The 20369-nt window shown below is 38.4% G+C and overlaps 2 protein-coding genes across 4 annotated transcripts in view; one reads left to right on the top strand and one right to left on the bottom strand.

Annotated features, from left to right (window-relative positions):
- The window catches only part of LOC137296907 (protein bicaudal D-like), a 47984-nt gene extending 39077 nt beyond the window's left edge, over nucleotides 1–8907 (top strand). For both annotated transcript variants that reach the window (XM_067828801.1, XM_067828799.1), the window contains exon 3: nucleotides 7125–8907. In XM_067828801.1, coding sequence (XP_067684902.1) covers nucleotides 7125–7130 — 6 coding nt within the window. In that variant the 3' untranslated portion in view covers nucleotides 7131–8907. The remainder of the gene's footprint in view (nucleotides 1–7124) is intronic.
- A 3833-nt stretch (nucleotides 8908–12740) lies between these two features.
- On the bottom strand, nucleotides 12741–19855 carry LOC137296976 (N-alpha-acetyltransferase 10-like). Of its 2 annotated transcripts, none has more exons than XM_067828908.1 (7): nucleotides 19573–19855; nucleotides 18437–18535; nucleotides 17127–17185; nucleotides 16634–16682; nucleotides 14965–15125; nucleotides 13992–14076; nucleotides 12741–12853 (listed from the first exon to the last, which is right to left on the bottom strand). In XM_067828908.1, the coding sequence occupies exons 1-7, from the start codon at nucleotides 19591–19593 to the stop codon at nucleotides 12815–12817; spliced, it is 513 nt and encodes a 170-aa protein (XP_067685009.1). In that variant the 5' UTR covers nucleotides 19594–19855; the 3' UTR covers nucleotides 12741–12814. The 2 variants fall into 2 exon arrangements, with proteins under 2 accessions (XP_067685009.1, XP_067685008.1); XM_067828907.1 differs by having other exon boundaries at nucleotides 16634–16694; nucleotides 19573–19681.
- Nucleotides 19856–20369: the final 514 nt, after the last annotated feature.

Here is a 20369-nt window from a genome sequence, read left to right as displayed (position 1 = left end):
CAGAGGAATATGCTATATCTACCTATTGAAACACAAACCCTCTTTGTGAGGATATATAAAGCTATATTCACTTGCTAGTCATCAAGGATATACAGGGATATATATTCACTTGCCAGGATATGTCATCAGATGTTGATATTCTATTTAAAGCCACAATGCCACACATTTTTGACAATATTTTTACCTAAATCCTATATTTGCGGGGAGCATGTTCATTCACTTTAGCTTCCTTTTGATGCAGTTAAAAACTTATTATCTCCAACAACTTGCCTGAAATCGATATTTGAAAGTTTGAAGTGAACAGCTTCTAAGCATGTAACACATACCGTATATGGAATATAAATATTTCCTCTGTCACATGCAGTGTTGTCAGTTTTTGCAGTACTGGTTTCAATCACATGTCATGTGTGGGATATTCATCAAGAGCGCTCCAAGAAGCATTTCTCTATTGGCTTCGCTTGAAATAATCTTTAGTAGAGGGTGCAAGAACCAATTTAATACAACAATTCACCAATTCATTTGAACTTTCTAATTTAATATTGTAATCTAAATACGTGATTTTGGGGGGATTGATTAAATGGTAGCTTCCCTGAGGGCTGACAGTTTGTATTATTGAGAGAAACGCATAATGTATTTTGGAGAGGTGTGGTATGACATTGTGCCTTTAAGGATTTGATGGTTAAGATAGTGCAGGTAATGGGTATTCATAAGGTATTGAAAGGTGTTTGACAAACAGCTACTGATGGGATTGTAAGTGGTTGTAAGATATATGACAGTGATGGAGTGTTGAACATAGTTTTATGATGACTGAAACTGACATGCTATGTGTGTTATGAAGAAGTGCAACAGTGTTACTGTTTGCATCAGTGTAATGAGGAGTATGAGTCATCCTCAGCTAGCGCCAACAGCCATTGCTGCAGCCGCACTGCAGTAGAGTGAATCATACATTGCTCTCTCTCTCTCTACCACACACTTCACCTACACAAAGTACACAGGTGGTTGAGGCTGACTGCCTGTGTTTACCTTGTCTTCATTGGTCACCACATCGGCCATATTGGAGATAAATGCCTATATTTACCAAACTTTCATCATTTGTCTAGACTTAAGTCACAGGCAGCCTAGTGTGTGATAACTGTCAGTATTTACCTAGTCTTCATCATTGGTCACCATTCAGGTCATATGTTGGCTAAATGCCTATATTTAGCAAGCCTTCATCATTTGTCTTGACTTGGTCACATGCAGTTTGGTGTGGGATAACTGTCTGTATTTACTTTGCCTTCATTGATCACCACTTGGACGAAAAACATTTTAGAAAGTTCCAATATGTCTCCTGACCAAAGACTCTTGCTATTCATGGATGGGGCACAACAAGGCAGATTGTGATCTCAAAGTTGTGTTAGTTATTGATGGGGGATGTATTCACTTACACTAAACTCCTACACTTTGACTTATCCAGGATTTTCGATTGATGTTTCAGTCATTTGTGGTTAAAAAGGTAGCAAGGTTGTTAGTGCTTTCACATTACACTGATTTGTTTGATATTGAACTGAGTAGCTGTAGATATCATTATGCAGAATTGTTATCACTTTCCTGTTTGTGACACTTCTATGACATTGGTGGAAAGAATCATGTAAGACACTCCTCACCCTGTCCCTGATTGACTGACTAGGCTTGAGTTGGGTTCATTTTCTCACTTTCAATTCAGTCTTAGAAACAGACCTCCTCCCCTCATCCTTCTATCCTTCACTCGTCCTCTCTCTTCCTTCACCATGATGACAACTGGCCAAATCTGAGCATGTGGGCAGTCTGTCTAGATAGCTGCTGTCCTTGGGTGCTGTTATGAAAAATCCCTCAAGACAGCGTATACAGAAGATGTAATGTCATCCTTTCTCTTTTCTAATTTTTCATATTTGTAGGTGAAATGACCCTCGAGTGGTTAAAGACACCTAGATACTGTTAATGATTATATAATAACTACATGTAGATAATTTTTACAAATGTTTTCATCCAGTTGGGATTCCAGGTTCAGTTTCATAACAAGGAAACTCTGCTCATGATATGACCCAGGCTCGACTTTCTGACACAGAGCTAACATTGTGCTGAGTGTATCCTAACCACCAACAAACACCCAAAACCAATTTATGGTTTAGGTTTGAGCCTAAAACTACTGATAACATTTAACTCAAGTAGGAACTCTAATTGGAATTAGGAATTCAAGATTATGGTGTACCCCTGCCATGATATTACTGGAATATTGCTAGAAGCGACATTAAACCAAACTCGCTCGCTCACTCACTCACTCACTCACTCACTAGCTAGAGAGTGAAGACATGACTGAACGATACTATTGTTATTTTTCTCCTGTTGTGAGTTCTTCAACTCAGTGAATCAGAAGAATTGTTATAGGCTCTGATGATACTGTTTCAAGGCAAATATATCAGTTAAATTCTGAACTTGGCGTGAATCTATGTCCCATGAAGCCTGCACAGGAAGTTGGAGGAATTGTGGGAGGAGATTGTGTCTCATGTCATGACCCCCGACCGATCCCTAATTAGTAGGTCAGGGACAAGGAAATAGCTCGTGTAAACAATGATGTTTGTGTCAAGCACTGAATTAGGACGTCTGAAAACTTTTCATAACAAGACAATGTACTAGGCATGTAATATAATAAGTAAGTAATTTACTCTAACACAAGATAAATAATGAGACTTTTCCTGTGTTTTTCAACCCACATTAAGTCAGGAAGCAACTTTATTGTCCATGATTTATTTTAATGAAAACACAACCTAGAAGACTCTTGTCAACACTATTATAAATGTTTTTGCGTAATATTTCAAATAATCATCTGCTAAGTTCCTTGTAAAACACTTGAGATTATTCGAAACATAATCATTACGAGCTTTATCATTTCATATGTAAGTGATGACATCAATAAGAAATTATTCGTATATCCGATCTTCAACACAAGTTTCTGTCCGTAAGATTCAACTATACGCTGAGCATTTTTAAATTAAACAATTTTAGGCACTTGAGACCATCCGAACAATTCAGTATTTCTTTTTACATCATGTTATCATAACAAATCCTTTGTTAAGTCATACTATTCAAACTAGCATTATATTTTAACTGAACATCCAAATAATGTGAAAGGATACCACCCTAACCAGTATCTAATTCTATGGTATGGCTCTTTCCCAACTGAAGAGATCACATGGAATTACTCATAAAGCAGTAAATTGAGTTATTCGAAGAATCTTCATATACTGGTTCTCCAGCTTTATGGTAGACATAGCAGGGTGTGTTAAAACTCTCGTAAAAGCATATTTGAAGTTAACTGTGTCAATGAATAAATTTGTCCAGCCTAAATAGTGAGAGTGGATTTAGGTCACAGGTAATGCTCTCCTGCAGTGTCAGTGGGTGCCAGGTATTATAGACATGCCTGTATGAAAGGTAGGCGGAGTGGAATCTGTGAGGAGGCTGTGCTTTTGTCATTGACAGTGTCCTGTGTTGATGTTGTCAGGCACACTAATTGCTGGCAATTCATGCAGTTTAAGTTGTGGTAAGGTTGCCTGGTGGTGATGGCCTTCACTTATCATGCCGAAGAAAAGGGTTCTTTTCACTACATCGATACAATGTATGAAGTCCATTTCTGGTGTGTCTCTCTCTGATATTGCTAGAATATTAGAAAATGCAGGGTAAAGTAAACTCTCTGATTCTTAAAAACACAACTGTTTACTGGTTGTCTTTATTAAAAACTGATTTAAGTGCACCTACCACCAAAACTAAACTATCAAATTCACTGTAAGGTGCACAGTGGTTGGCCATACAATCTAACAGTCAGTGCCAAGCTCCTGTGGCTGGAGGTTAAATCTGAGATTGGACCAGAGGCTTTCCATGTGTGAGGACCCTGTGTGAATGTAGTAAATGTCTGCAACCTGCAGCCCAGTGGATGATTTCCTCCCACAGTAAGCAGACATGCTGTGATATGCTGTCCAAATGGTGTTACTGCCTGTTAGGGAGACTAGGGAAAGGTCACTGCCACTCTCATTCCCCACAAGCCCTTACCTCGTACCTGGCACCTTTCACCAGCCCAGGGCAGGACACAATATTTAGCATGTATAAAAGCAAGGTGATGTGACTCATCTGCAAAGCAGAAAAATGTTCTCCGAAAATACAGTTTGGCTCAGTTACCATGATCACCATTTACTTATTTACTTATATTTGTACTTATAACTGATCTTATTCCTGGTTTAAAAGCTGTCTCACACAACAACTTTGTATGTTTATTGCATTTTAAAGGGACGGTTGGGTAACCTAGTGGTTAAGCATCGGCTCATCATACTTGAGACCCAGGTTCAATTCCCAACATGGCTATAGTGTGTGAAGCCTATTCCTGGTGTCTCCCACCTTGATATTGCTATAACAGCTTAAAAACATACTCACTATTGTAATTCAAGAGTTTTATTACTTGAGTTTCACCTTGAAGAAGCTGAAACTAGATTTTAAAGCTCTCATAGTGTTAAGATAGTCATAAGTTAATGTTAATGTATGTCACTTATGACTTTTTTAGTGCTAGTAGAGCTTCGAAAATCTAGTCCCAGGAGCCTGGGCTGTGGCATGTGGTACTTTCCAGGTCTCAGGGTTCTCTGCTGCTGCAACTTAAGCCACAAGTAGTGTCAGTAACATGTTATACACCCCCAGTTATATCATCCTACTGTACTCCGGGCAGGTTAATACACAGATATTGGACCTGAAACTGTTCTCAGGATTTCCAAGTTCTACTGATATTGTCTGTAAGTGGGTGGACCGCCCTTGTAAAGAGCGACTGATAAAGTGCCCTTCTAAAGAGTGTCTGTCAAGTGCTTTTACGATTCTCGATTTTTTCAGTTCTGTGTATGCCAATAAATATTTTACACCTGTTTCTTCACCTTTATATGAAACATAAAATTGTTGTTTCATGTTCCAGATTATTTGGGTGGGGATGGAGTGATTGTAAGGTAGACATAATACTTTCCATTTATATTTATAGAGGTTTAAAACCCTTGAATCCAGGTTTTATTTCTCATAAAACCCCCATAAACATGTTTATATCAAACATTATAATGTTGATGAATCTGGAATTCTTTTTCACACTGAGTGATTGTATCGTGTCAGCTGTTTCATCTTTATGTTTTCTGTGATCTGCTCTAGTCCAATGGTCAAATTCGAATGAAAATATAGAATTACAAACAAGTCAGCACCAGCAGCTCAAGGTTTTCCTTTAATATTGGAAGTGTTGGGTGTGGACCAAATTGCCTTGTCTGTGCATGTGCTGTGTAGTGGCATGTGATTAAGTGAGTTATTGACCTATATGCTGTATACCCATCATGCACCTACTGGTTACTTCCCTTGCACAGGCTGCATGGTTTGAAGTGTGTGCAGTGTGTAGATTTTGGTGAATTAACAGACATATCTGCAAAAGAGCTTTTCAAGAAGGGAGCAAAAATCCCATAGTTACCTAGGCTAGCCAGATGACCACTTTTCTTACGTGAAGACATTAATACGTACATGGAAAAAATGTGCAACACTGCTTTGGTATAGTTATATGAAAGTTTGTTTTGAGTAGGATTTTGACCTCTTTGAAATTTTATTACAGGCATTTTTTCTTGCTATTGCTTTCAAGACGTGACATTCCCACTGAAATACAAAATCTTCAGTGTTAACTTTTAACATTTTTGGTGGTTATTCCATATCATTAGTAAGTTGCTATCCTTTCAAACACTTTATCTATATCATTGTATCATGTGACATCGTGCTTGTAGAAATCTATACGTCCTGTACCAGTCTTTATCTGTGACATCTTGGCCATTTGTCAAAATGAGTGTTAGTAGATATTTAAAAGAAATATAGAGTTTATAATATTCGGCTCCAAAGAAGTTAAAGAACATTTGTGAGGTGGTATGATGGCCTTATGGTTAAGGTGTCCATTTGTTTCTCTGAAGAAAAGGCAACCATGCTTGCCATAAGAGGTGACTAACAGGATTGGGTGATCAGGCTCACTTACTTGGTTGACACATGGCATTGGTTTCCAACTGCTCAGATCGATTCTTATGCTGTTGATCAGTGGATTGTCTGGTCCAGACTTGATTATTTACACATAGCTGGAACATTGCTGAGTCTGGCATAAAACTTAACTCGCTCACTCAACTGTCGCTCTGAAGACAGAGACTCGATTCCCCAAATTTGATACTGCTTTAATATTGTTTAAAGCATTGTAATACTATACTCACTCACTCGCCTATGGGATCATGGTTAATGTTCAATGCCCAGACAGATTCACTACAGTAATATGAAGGGAGCAGGTTTTCTATAGAATTTATGGTAGTACCTATGAAGATGTAGAAGGGGTGATGCTAAACATCTTTCCAGGTGTATAGATCAGGTATTTGTCATGCTCTGTAGTAACATGAAAGGATCTTACGTTAACACCATTAGAGTTGTACAAGTGAAGAAATGGCGCTTAGGTCTCTGTCAGGTTTAAAGTCAGCTATTTGGGCCATTATTTGTTCGGGGTAATTGACTTGTGATTGGACAGTTGTAGGGTAATGGTCTGGCGGTAATTTGGTTCCTCATGTGCCAGGGTCTTAGACCAGATTGAGGGGGACATGATGTCATGCTTCAGATGTACATGTGCTTAACACCACTGTCGAAGGCAGGCACCTGACACCTGTGTGTTAGGCTCTCTAGGCTCTCACAGAAGACAGACATTCATGTTGAACATTTTGTATTGCATTGCTTCTAGAAACTGCATTTAGTTTTTCCTTCAAGAACAGTATTTTATTTATTAACAATTTTAGGGTTTTTTTTGTTAAGGTAGAGTATGTGTTTACCTTTGAAAAATATATATGTGAACTTGTGTATTTGTATAGGTTAAATGTTTTTTTAAAATCAACAAGAATTAGATGGAAAAGAGGGTAATAGTATTGTTATTTTGGTTACTAGTAGATTCTCATATTAATGAAATATTAATATTGTTCTGTGCTTTGATGCTTTGCTGTATTAACAAGTGGTCTGTATTTTGTAGTAATCCAATAATTATATTGTTGATTATTGATTTATTGATTATTTTCAATTTGTTTTCGCAGAGCTGATGTCGTGTAGCCCTGGAAGCTGCAGCAGCGAGGTAATGACAACTAGTCTCATGGAGGACAAGATGCTGGAAGATCACAAGATGTAAACAGCCTGTACCCCCTGTATGCTCATATGGGGTTGTCCCCTGCTGGGACAGAGCCCTGCCATTCACCACATACAGGGGTGTTGACATCATTCTCATATACCTGTGACTTTACGTGTGGAACTGTCCTTTCTACCTGAAATGGAACAGACTGATCTCAATGTTGGATTGGGTTGTGCCATCCTTGATATTAAGGGGTGTCAAGATATGAATGTCGCTTCAAGGATGCACTTGTCCTTATCTCTGTATTTGAAATGTTCCTGTGGAACAAATTCACTGTTGGTGATGAAGTACAGGGACGATGACTGTGCAACGGGTATCCTTCATAAGGATACGTTCCCACGAAGACTTGGACAAGAGAAAATTCCATTTCTGTCTCAAGAGAAACGACTTTCCAAACACGAGACTTCCACATGAATCACATGACAGGGACACACTACTAAGTGACTGCTCCACACCAACCAAAGCGATAACACTTACGGAGATTACCCCTAGTTTTACCATGTACTTTCAATCAGAGCTGATAGCCAATCTGACATGATCAGCTCTTGGACAGTTTGATGGCAAAAGTTTGTCTCTGATCAACGCAATGATGCCAGATCACGTGGAAATAATTCTTTGTCTATTTAGGACAACATGCTACCAAGAAATGATATTCCATTGCAAACTGCCATTAGCAAGTTTTGTGTGTTTTGATGTTCATTATGAAATGGATAGCATTGACGTTGAATTTGCTCTTAATGATTGTGGGGAACAGGTGTTCTTCCCTAAATAATTCCATTGTTTATAGTTTTGTGGCTGATGAATTTATTGTGTAAAGTTATTTAGCAGTTGGTAAAGATATATTGTATACTCAGTGTTTGGCTTATGATCTGATACGCTTGTGTAACACAAAGCCTCGAATCAAAACACTGTGATACGTAAAGGTGGTGGAATCCATTTTATTTAACTCTCGATTTACTCACATTAATGTACAAAACATATATGTATATTTAATTAGACAACATCTTAAAATGAGTCATTTTAATTTATGTTGGTCCAATTTAAATTATTTAATGGAACTTAGATGGATGATTTTATGTGTTTGTGATTTTGTTATAGACAAATGTATCCTTAGTCAAACTGAATGAAATGATATTTGATTAAAGCTCTCTGCAATAAACCTCAACACAGACAGTTAACTAGTCAAGACTATGACTGGACCCTGGTACCATATATGGTGTCTTGTTATGAGATAATTATTTGTTTTTGTTGTCTTGTATTTTCTACATTTTAATAAAGCAAAATTTAGAAGTAGACAAATTGTTACTGAACGATGAAAATGAATTATGCAAGTTCCATGCTGCCTGTGTTAATCTTGTTGAGCAAGCTTGTGATATTTATGCAATGTTTATTGTTAGGACGTGCTCATTGTCTAGCTTAATGGAAATGAAATTCACCTTTTTTTGTAGCATAATAAAAATTAAAGATGTATAAGGTTTTTTACTTAGGGAAAAATGAAATTGTGTTACGTATCTAGTGGCTGCTTGTCCAGCCTGCTGTTTGAGTTGTGTACAGATCTTAAGTAGCATGCTTGTACACTGCGTACGTGTCTTGTCTGTGTAGGTTACAGATGGTACCGAATACACCAGTGTGGTCCTTTAAACAGTAAACTCAAAATGATAGCCACTGCATAAACATTTGAAAGTATGTAATACTTTGTTTGTTGTTATTTTTCAAGTATAAAACCCAAGTTTTACTGTGAGCTGGGTTTTATGCAGCTCTTAGCATTATCACAGTGAGGGACACCTGAAATTGGTTTCACAAATTTCCCATATGGGAATCGAACCTGGGTCTTTGCATGATGACAGATGCTTTATCCACTCGACCACCCCACTGTTCAATGGGTTTACAGGTTGCAAAGGTTCCTAGTTCACACTGATGAGTTTTGTGTTGAGATTCTTGGGTAAATGGTAAAATGAGGTCATTTCAGTGTTGAAGTTCTTTGGTCTTTAGTATGATGAGGTCATATCAATGTTGGCCCAAGGTACAATGAGGTTATTTCAATGTTGACAGTCGGGGATCCCAAGTACATGTACATTGTTTCAGTAATGCAGAAATTGTGAGAATGTATTGATTATGGATGTAGCATGATGAATCCTTTGTGGGTATAAATTTGATTAAATTTTGCGTAATTACCTGCAGTCAATTTAACTTGTTTTACAATGCACTTTCAGAATGGCCATCAAATTCAGGGCTCAAAATGAACAGTATAACCATGGCATGTCCCAACAATTGGTTTAAGTGATAAGATCCTAGAGACAGCACTATGTATCTCTGGACATTCTGGTGGTAAAAACCTTCTCATGAAATCTGGCTCTGCTTGCCATTTGTGATATCATTCTTGCATTCCCTTTCTTGATGTGATGCGGCAGCCTAGAGATGAAGATATTCACCTGCCATCCCAGCCTAGAGATTCATTCCCCTTCATACTATGTATGAAACCTGTTGGTTCTCAAATCCAGGGCTTATGGAGCAGTGTTTATGGTCTTTGACCTTTTGTCTGTTGATGACCCCCTTTCATGGTGCTTTGATAAACACACAGAGGAAGACGATTCAAGGACACTAAGGTTGACGACATGCATCACTGACTCCTTATTAACATGATGTATCTAAAGATAAGTCAGGCTGAGGTTTTGTTATTTTTGTCTTCATTGTGAGTCACAGCATCTGTTTTTCAAATGACATTTCACTGCGAAGTGGAAGGTCATTCACTGATTATACATACAAGGTATTTTTAAGAAAGAAATAACACATGGGAAAGTCTCTTCCGTTTAAGTTCTAAAGCTTCTATACATCTGACACTTGTAATTACAGAAAATGTGAACTGATACAGAAAATTATTTATGAAAAAATGGTTTCAAATACAGATACAAATACAAGTTCAGACTCAAGATTTTCTCAACCACAGCCAAAGTGGTAACACACCGGAGCATTATTTTCAGCCTTTCCGCCTCATTTTGGTATTGCAGTGAAATACTGTAAGAAGTAGTATGAAGCCAGGCACGCTCACTCGGAGGTGCAAATTATGAAGCTCATGCTGTCAATAACTGGATTGTCTGGTTCAGACTTGATTAACATACGGAGGGAGCCATGTGGTTGAGAGTGGCATGAAACAACCCAGTAAACTTGTAGCTGCAGCATGTTAAACCATCACTGCACAAGTGTGAGATGAAGCAAGGTAGGTATGACACCAGTATGTCACAACTGGATCTGACGTGACCTTATATTTCAAAGGTCACTAATGCTGAACAGGAGACTACTGTCCACATATTGTGGCCAAACTTGTTTTGAAAACATATTATAAGCCACTCCATAAAACAACATTACCTTTACATCCAACCTGTCACTTGTCAGGAGCAAGTAAACCAGGTGGCGATTGCATCCCGTATGCTGCAGAGAACTGTATTTCACCATGGACATCAATTTTCAAGTTTGGTCATTCAAATTTTATCAGTTTGATTGGTGGCATGACTGAATATTTGTTGGACATGTTGGTATTGTGTGGCACATGACAAGACATTTATTCTTTACAATGTCTTCCTGCAATACTGGCTAAAGCAATTTCAACAGTCACATACAATTTGCGCTCCTAAAATGTTGATGCTTAGCAACCCTTGAGCAGTATATATCCAACCCAAGCTGAGGTGGATAGTGATGGCTATATTTAACTCAATATTGAATCAGCAGTCTTTTTGCAATGAGTAATTTCAAATACATAGACCTCCAGTTACAGAGGAGATGAAACGACAGGAATGTGAACTACGAACCCATTAAAACTGAGTAAATACAAGGAGACGAGTGTTAGCTTCTTGCAGGTTTATGCAGTAATTGCTTCACTGGACAAAAGAAGAGCGTGAAGATGGGGAATGTCACAGTTTAGTCAACTTGCAAAGGCTACAGATTTATGAATAAATTAACAAAAGATGATAAATAAAGAGTCCCTTTGTGTGTGATTGTAGGAGTGTGTATGAAGGCTTGACATGTCACATTGGGTCACTGGTTCTCCTGTTGCTGAGTTTCCCACCCCAGACTGTCTTCCCTGGTGCAGCATCTGCTCAGAATTTGCAGGTGTTATGACACAGCTGCCCATATTTCGCAGCCAAGCTGCATGTGTTTCTGTGTACCACCATCTAGAATCAGAGCCAAGATTTTCGAAACTTTCTTAGCACTAAGAGAGCTTTGTAAAACTATTCCGATTTGGATGGACAAGATTTCTGCTTGTAGTTTTGGAGACCAGAGCATGTGAGTGGTCAGCAGCCGAACACAAAGGGCCCTATGCTAGAGTTCCTGCATTCAAATACTGACATTGTGTAACATGTTGTATTTGGGATTACACATTCTAAGAAAAGTACAAATTCTAGTACTTTTAGGGTTGAGTCCCAAAATTCAAACCCACACCCTCAGAGTCAGGAATAAAATTGCAAGCACACAAAGTTAGCTGCCTAACCCACTCACCCACCACAATTTGTGGTTCCTCTACACTCAACATGCAAGATCATAAATCTTTCAGGCAAATACCTGAGGATCAAAATGCTGAATCTTGTTGTATTTGTTGTTTTCATGAGTTTTGTTTTACATATTTTTTTATTCAATAATGTGTCTAAATTCTGAAATTTGAAGGAGGTTAACACTAACATTTTTTTTTCACTAAATGTTCATGAACTTTTTATAGGAACAACTTTACATCTCAATCTGGTGCAGTTTGTTGTTTTTTGTAATATATCACCAAAAATACTACTGATACTCTCTTGCTGATCAAACTCCATTCTGCAGCCCTACCGTTTACACTTATGGCAGATTAGGTTATATCATGTCTTAAGAACACCACCTCACTTCAGTACCATTTGAAACTCTATTGAACAATATTAATATTCTTTGTACAATATATTTACTATAGTCCTGCTTGTCTTAGAATGTTCATAATTTTTACATTGACCTCATAATTTGTACAATTTCGCCCAATAAAATACATTACAAGTCGCCCATTGTAAAACATCTGCAGGGGATCATTGCCACATCAGAGTCCTGTTCAGCACAGACAGGTTCTTCTTGAAATTTAATGTAATTTCACACATGAAAATATCTTAACTACCTGAGAAGCATATTTCAGAGTTTGTAACAGGTTTGTAAAATGGTTCCTGATGACTTACACCTGTTCTTGGTACAAATCAAAACATGGAGTCATGAAGCCAGAATTTATTGTTTATCCCCAAACATAAAGCTATTGTTTCTGCATTTACTTTGTGAATATGGAAAATGATAGATGTCTCAAAGTTTTGTGTCAAAGTAGTAGAGGTGCCATGATTAGGAGACAAATATAAAGCGTTTGAGCCATCAAACCAATGTTTTGTACAACTCGACTAGCAAGTTGAGACATGATTCAAGGGGAGACAACTTCAAGTTATTCACCCAAGCTGCAACATGGTCTAAGGGAGACAAATCCAGGGTTACACACATTGTCCATAAAGAGAACAAAACACACACACAGGTCTATATACAGTTTATTTTGAAGGGTTTTTGTCTATACATACACACACACAAAATCTAGATGCTGAAATTCTATGATGTGTTGCCTTCTATTTCTTGTTTAACTCCATACTGAAAAATAAACAAACAAATGTCAGCAAATGATACCAATAAGTGCATCTGTTGAACAACAGTAGGAATTACTACTGAGCCGTGCCCTTAAATATTGTAATTGTGAGTTTGTAATCTGACCTTCATATTAACAAACAAGTGATGTCTTGCTGAATACATTTCATACAGCTAAGTGATTTCTAATGTTTATCAATCTTGTTGCTACTGTATTGATTGGCATTCTAGAAGATGGGTAGATGAAGGATGAACATTTTTACAGATGTATAACTTGTGTATTCTGTATAGACAATATTACAACACTTGCTTATCAACAACATTAGAATCTATGTTGAAAGGTTGCCTATACAGAACAAACAAGGTATATATCCATAAAACAAGTCCTCATTCTTCAGTCTTGTTAAGAGTGTTGTGAGAAAGTGTGATCATTTTCTTTTAGCCTTCAATCTAAAATTAGTGAAATTAACTAAACAATACTATTTTTTCTGGGGCAGTAAAAGATCCTACTGACTATCAGGGCCAGAAAAAACTTTCCACAAAAATATACACGGACTAACGCTGCATTTGGGGTATTTGAGAAAAACAATTTTTGCAATGGCTCTCTGCAGCCTAGCGACAGCCATCTCACTTGAAGGTGTCCTGTGAAGTTGCGGAATTCACACCTGACTGAAAATCATGCCATTTGCATATATCATGTGGTATGCTTCAGATCCTCCATTTAATGTAGTTTCACATATCTATGACAGCAGATACATGGCCTAGGGCCTAGAGTTTCAAAGTTCTCTTTGTGCTAAGATAGTTGTAAGTGCCATACATGAACATTAACTAACAACTATCTTAGTGCTAAGAGAGCTTCGAAAATCTAGGCCCAAAATGGGAACTGACTAAGTATATTGTACAAAAGTTCCTTCTGTAATATATATCTTTCATCCAAATTTTATAAAGTGTGTAATAATTTGTGGGTAATTAACTTGACACTAGTTTGTATGAAGGCATTCAAGGTCATTTGTTCAAGATACAAGCAATATCCATTTTCAGGTCTTTTCTTTATGATATAAAGTTCTGAGATTCAGTCAGTGATGGATTATGTCTGAGACTGAGACCCTGTATCAAGGCCTCCAGACAGACATGGATTCCTTACCCGTTCTCTAAACTCAGACAGATCTCGTCTCATGGCATATGCATCTTCTCCATCCGCGTAGTACTTGGGCTCGATCTCACTGATCCTGCAACAGGCATGCAGGCAAGTGAGTAAGCATTTACACATTCCCAACAGTGACACCAAACATTCATACATTTAGATTTCTTTTTAAATCTGTGGTATGTTAAAATAAATTAACTATCAATGAGAGTGAGTGAGTGAGTGAGTTTATTTTATGCCACACTCAGCAATATTCCAGCTATATGGTGGTGGACTGTAAATAATTGAGTCTGGACCAGACAATACAGCGACCAACAGCATGAGCATCGATCTGTGCAATTGGGAACCGATGACGTGTGTCAACCAAGTCAGCGAGCCTGACCACCCGATCCCGTTAGTCACCTCTTACGACAACCATAGTCACCTTCTATGGCAAGCATGGGTTGCTGAAGGCCTATTCTATGATATGTGGGCAGGTCATATCTGAGTGATTGAGTTAAGTATTTGACATTGCACTGGCATTGTTTCAACCATACAGCAACTGGACTCGACCACCATGTGAAGTCTGTAAATTATCAATTCTGGACCATCCGGTGATCAACAGCATGAGCATCAATCTACATAGCTGGGATTAAATGCTACGAGTCAACCAAGTAAGCAATCCTGACCAACAGATCCCGTTGTCATAAGACAATCATTTCTAGAGACCAATTCTAACCCAGAAAAATGCTACCCCAACACAGTTTATAGAAAACTTGATATATATTTTAAATTATCGCCATCAGGTCTCAGTATATCCTAATATTAACCATATATGTCTGTAAATCCACACACTCCAAACATGGCGATTCTAACAACTAACACTAGTACCATGTAACGAAACAAATGTTTCAATCTTTTCATCTAAGCCTGTAATATTAAAAAAAATTGTGAAAGTAATTATAGCAGTGACCATGGCAATTAAAGAACTTACGTAAACTTAAGAGTGTTTGTGTAGAGATGCAGAGCAGCTCTGTTGCTCTTCCGAACATGGAGAGAGACGTACTGTGCATTGAAACATTCCACCATTGCACGGGATGCCTGGTCCATCAGCTTCTGAGCCAGGCCGAGTCGTCTGTGGGACCGCTTCACTGCCTACAGGCATAAAACAACATACTTCACATTAATAACATTCTTCATGCTAATAACATTAGTAACCATGGTGATGAAAGAATAACACCTGTTCAAGAATGCAGGTCAGTGGACAATATTAATAATCATATTGTTGTCGTACACACAAACGTTCTACTTATCTATACATATGCCTCACTTATTCAGATACTGTTATATGCTCAAAGCTGGTGTATTTGTTCCCAGACCAGTTAATTCATATGCTTTTCTTTTCTTTTTTTTTATTTGGGATTTAACTTCTTCAGCAAAGCAGACATTCTTGTGCTTATTCAGTTTGAGTCCCATCTGGGGTTCAAACCAGCTGCCCAGGATTCCAAAACTTTTTTTTCAAATCATATAAAAAGATATACAAGAAGCAACTGACATAACATCCTCGATATCTCCAGGGTCTATGTTCCGAAAAGTCTCCACTATACCCTGGATGCATCTACGGTTCAGCCCGATAAATTTATTATCTCCCTTGGCTGGCTTTTGAGCGAACCAATCACAACTCACTTTCGCTTTTTAAATTCTCTAAAGGTTGTCTGAAAATATTAGATGGATTTCTTGCATATGTTTTAAAAAAGGTTTTGGACCTATAAAGTTGCATGTATGATTTCCCCAAATTGTGAGTCGCACGGCGAGCAAACCTTTGCATTTGCAACTGCTACCTTTGTTGACACTGGCAAATTTGGTTATAACGGCGACCACTCTGATTGGCTACTGTGGGAAAGCGGAGTCGGCAAAGGGAGGTAATAAAATTATCGGGTCGACCCGTACATGCGTCCTGGGTATAGTGTAGACTTTTCGGATCGTATACCGTGGAGATATCGAGGATGCTGACATAATAGCATGATTGAAAAGTCAGGTTTGACACAGTAGAAGGTGGACAGAGTTACTTCCCATGGATCATCACAATATCGATGTTAAACATCATATGATCAGTAGTCAAATATTTCCTCTTGAGATTCAGTTACCATGACAACAGGTAGAGCAACAGATTAGGTAATACTTGTACTTATATGGAGAGCAAACCCCATAAGACACTAATCCTTGCGCAGCGGGTGAAACTCTAGAATGTGTCAAGTCAAGAAAACCAGTTTCATGTTCTGCACAAATCTAATGAATTCACAAGCGTAGACAGAGCTTGTGATTATCAGTTGATTTCCAGCTGTCATTAGTGTTTAATATTAGCAAATGGACGCTGCCCTACCCTCCCCAAGACCCCAGACCTGCTGGTCCATCTCTGTCCCCCACGAATCTCCATCCTCACTCAGTGAGTGTCGTTTTATGCCACTTCAGCAATATTCCAGACTCACACCAGAAATTTGCTTCACACTTGTACCAATATGGGGAATCGAAGCCGTGAACTTTGGAGTGATGAGTGAATGCTTTAACCATAAGGGTACCCCACCACCCTTAGCCACAGGAAGGAGACGAAAGAATGTCTACATTCCACCATGACCAAAGACTGAGTTACTATGGTAACGCACCAGTGATGTGATGTGTCCATGTGGCACTGAGTCCTCCGGATCCTCCTCCCTAGAAAGAGATCTATCTAAATATATCACATGCTATATTCTTGAATAACAACAACAACGGCAACAACAATGGCAGCCACTACAACTGTTACAGCAACTTGACACTGGTGAACATTTGTATGCACACAACATGTAGTTCTTGGACTACTTTGCAAGTTTTTGGTCGAAAAAATCAGAAAATTAATATCATTTTGGATGTAAAGTTTTTCTGGTCTCAAATATCATCATAATTATTTTGCAAACTTCAACTTTAATCAGTTCACATCCTAGAACAAGGTCTGACCAAAGGATAACTCTTTGAGGAGAATCTGTGAAGGTTAGAAATGATCAATACGTTATCATAAGGTGATTGTTGATAATGATGATTCCATAAAACTGTAACAATAACTATGACAGTGAACCTCATACTTGTCATCTCCGCAGTTTGCGAAATGTAGATGCTTACATTTTTGCTAGTACATATCCGACAACCTTTCCGTTTTCATCTTCTGCTACATAGGACAGCTGGAAGACAAAACAGGAATAAAACAATAATTCATATCCAGTTAATATGTTTAAATTATGTTCGAGTTAGTGCAACCAGAAGCTACTACTTTCATCAACACAGATATAAAATAGAGACTATAATCACTGATCATGTTTTCACACATAGGACAGATACAGACAGCCAAACCACTTGTCTTTTTGTCTGATTCATCATGTTCATAAAGTCTCCTCTTGCCTTAAACACGATGAACAGAGGTAGCTGAATAGGTATTACGGGGTGTACATTAATGCAGCATTTGAAACCATAGGGGCCCTTGAGGTTGTTAGGGACCTCCCAAAATTTAAATTTTATCAGTAGCAACAGTTATCAGATTATAAAAAGTCCTCCACTCTAGCTGACAAGCAGAAATCATCAGCAAACAACTTGATCCATGCTTGTTGTAAGACGCAACCATCAGGATTTCTTGGATAAGGTTTGCTGACTTGTTTGATGGTGCATGCATACCACTGGATCTGTGAAGGTCTGAGGTACAAGGGGTAGAATAGGCCTTCAGCAACCCATGCTTGCAATAAAAGGCGACTATGCTTGTCATAAGAGGTGACTAACAGGATCGGCGGGGTCAGACTCAATGACTTGGTTGACACGTCATCGGTTCCAAATTGCGCAGATCGATCCTCGTGTTGTTGATCACTGGTCCACACTCGATTATTTATAGACCACCGCTATTTAGCTGGAACATTGCTGAGTGCGGCATAAAACTCTCCTCACTCACTGCATGTCACTGTAACGCAGCTGTGTAGGTTGTTGCCTATGATGTCAATCACTGGATTGCCTGGTGATTATTTACCTTGTTTACCACCGCCATCATGTGACTGGCACAATCCTGGGCTTGGAATCAAACAACGAACAAAACATTCTAGCATATTTATTTTATTTATTTGGTGTTTAATACGTAACCCAAATGTGATTGATATGTATCGCCACAACTTGACTAAAATGAGTGAGTGAGTTGAGTTTTACGCCGCACTCAGCAATATTACAGCTATATGGCGGCGGTCTGTAAATAATCGAGTCTGGACCAGACAATCCAGTGATCAACAACATGAGCATCGATCTGCGCATTTGGGAACCAATGACATGCGTCAACCAAGTCAGCGAGCCTGACCACCCGATCCTGTTAGTCTCCTCTTACGACAAGCTGAGTCGCCTTTTATGGCATGACTAAAATGGATCTTAAATGTATATAAAAGAGTGGTGCACTGTATTACCTGCGGCCATGACAGTCCATGATAGAAGTAGTATTTCATCTGATAATTTTCTGGCAGACAAAGCAGGTTGCAGTGCTGCATATTCATTAAGTCATCCGGCTGCAACATCAAGCCAAGCATTAGCATAGCAACATGGATATGATGATTTTATTCCGAATTCAAAGGAATCAATAAACAAGATACCTGCTGCACACATAATCAGCAATCCAGAGTGACTTTTGTATAAACATGATAAACATTCTGTCCAGCCTCAGTTAATATTAGCATTACAAACCATGACTTTCCGACATTATGGCTAGATATAATAAGCCTACCATGTGAACAATAACATATCCTCATATACACCAAAACGTCACCACCTTGGCTGACATCTTTTATGGTATTTCAGGTGTTATGACTGCCGTTTTGGGATGCTATGATTGCTGTTTTGTATGCTCGATGACTGTTCTCATTTGCTTTTGTAGCTGATATGCAGGTTTTGTTCCAGATTCAAATGTTTAGTTTTCCATTACAGGTGAGTTTGTTTGGTTTTAGAGAAATGGTTGCAGTTTTTTATGCTTATTTTCCTGTTTTGATGACTTGTTCAAATTGTGGAAAGTTTCCCTCTTGTAACCACTCTTTGCATACACCGAGGCCTTGGCACGACGTCTAGCTAGCTGAACTAGGTAAAAGGGAGTCCTTTCCCAACACTGAAATATGTTGATTGATTGATTTTTATTTCTCTTCTAGTTTATTGAATGCATATTTAGGGTGAGGCATGCATGTCAGTATGTAATTGTTTTTTATAGGGTCAGGCGGTACTCTTACCCCAATTGTTGTGTTTTGATGCACACGAGACATAAGTTACGTTTTGATGATTCGTTCACCGTCTGTATGGTAGGCCTGATCAACACAATTCCTACGGAGTTGGAGTTATTCCTGCGCATAATACATATGTTTCACCATACAAGATGAGAAACTTTTGTATACTGAAGAAATGAAACTAGCCTCTGAAGCTAAAACTAGAATAAAATGCGGCCTTTCCTGTGCGGGAATACCGGGCAGCAGATAGAAATATACGCAAAATCATGGACAATCGTTCCTTCCAAAGTGACGACCACACAAACGTACATGTTTACATGTACGATATTACTCACAGTGGCACAGCGAATATTCATCTTGACCAGTTCTCCTCGATGCCCCAAACATGAAAATTCACGATAGCATTAGCATGCGGATTCCGGCTGTCACAAAGGGGTCGCGTCTCCAAGTATTTCACGACATACATCCTGCATGAGTTGTAACTATAAATACTTAGAAATGTGAAATGAAAAGTCACCAGAACCAAACGACGTACTTCATTCTCAAACATGACTTGTATCTTGGAACATAATGGTTTGGACGTATTGCTTACGACTTCAAGACCGATAACTCTTCCAACGCCACTGCTTGCTGTTGGAGCGCAAGAACTGAGGGATGGTAGAACCACTCTATTTCGGGAATGAAAACTTGTCCCAAACGCGAAATCATGAAGCTGTCAATTCAGATACAAATGACTGACACCTAGGCAAGGAGTTTATTTAACTAATCTCCGGAAAATGCTAGTTACAGATTACAACCTATGTTTAATCTTTGTGCGAAAAGCGGCACCGTACTTTTACAGCTGTTCTACATAACCATTTACTTCCACAATTTAGAAGAAATAGCTACTAATCATATGAAGCCGAGTCGATGGTATAGTTGTGACAATATTATGAGTATATATTTCTTTCAGAAGCGTTACAGCTTCACAATGTTGTTTGTTAACAAGAGAAACAATACCACTAATCAGTGTGTATAAACGTTTCAAAAGGATACGCATCATTATTAATATTGATCCATACTTGCGAATATTGAATTCTTTGATGTGTAAAACCTTTAGTCTCCATCCAAGATATAACAGTTTATATATATG

The sequence above is a fragment of the Haliotis asinina genome, chromosome 9, assembly GCF_037392515.1.
Source record: "Haliotis asinina isolate JCU_RB_2024 chromosome 9, JCU_Hal_asi_v2, whole genome shotgun sequence".
In the NCBI taxonomy this organism is placed as follows: domain Eukaryota; kingdom Metazoa; phylum Mollusca; class Gastropoda; order Lepetellida; family Haliotidae; genus Haliotis; species Haliotis asinina.
Note: the sequence above shows the minus strand (reverse complement) of the source record. Positions and strands in the feature narration are given on the sequence as shown.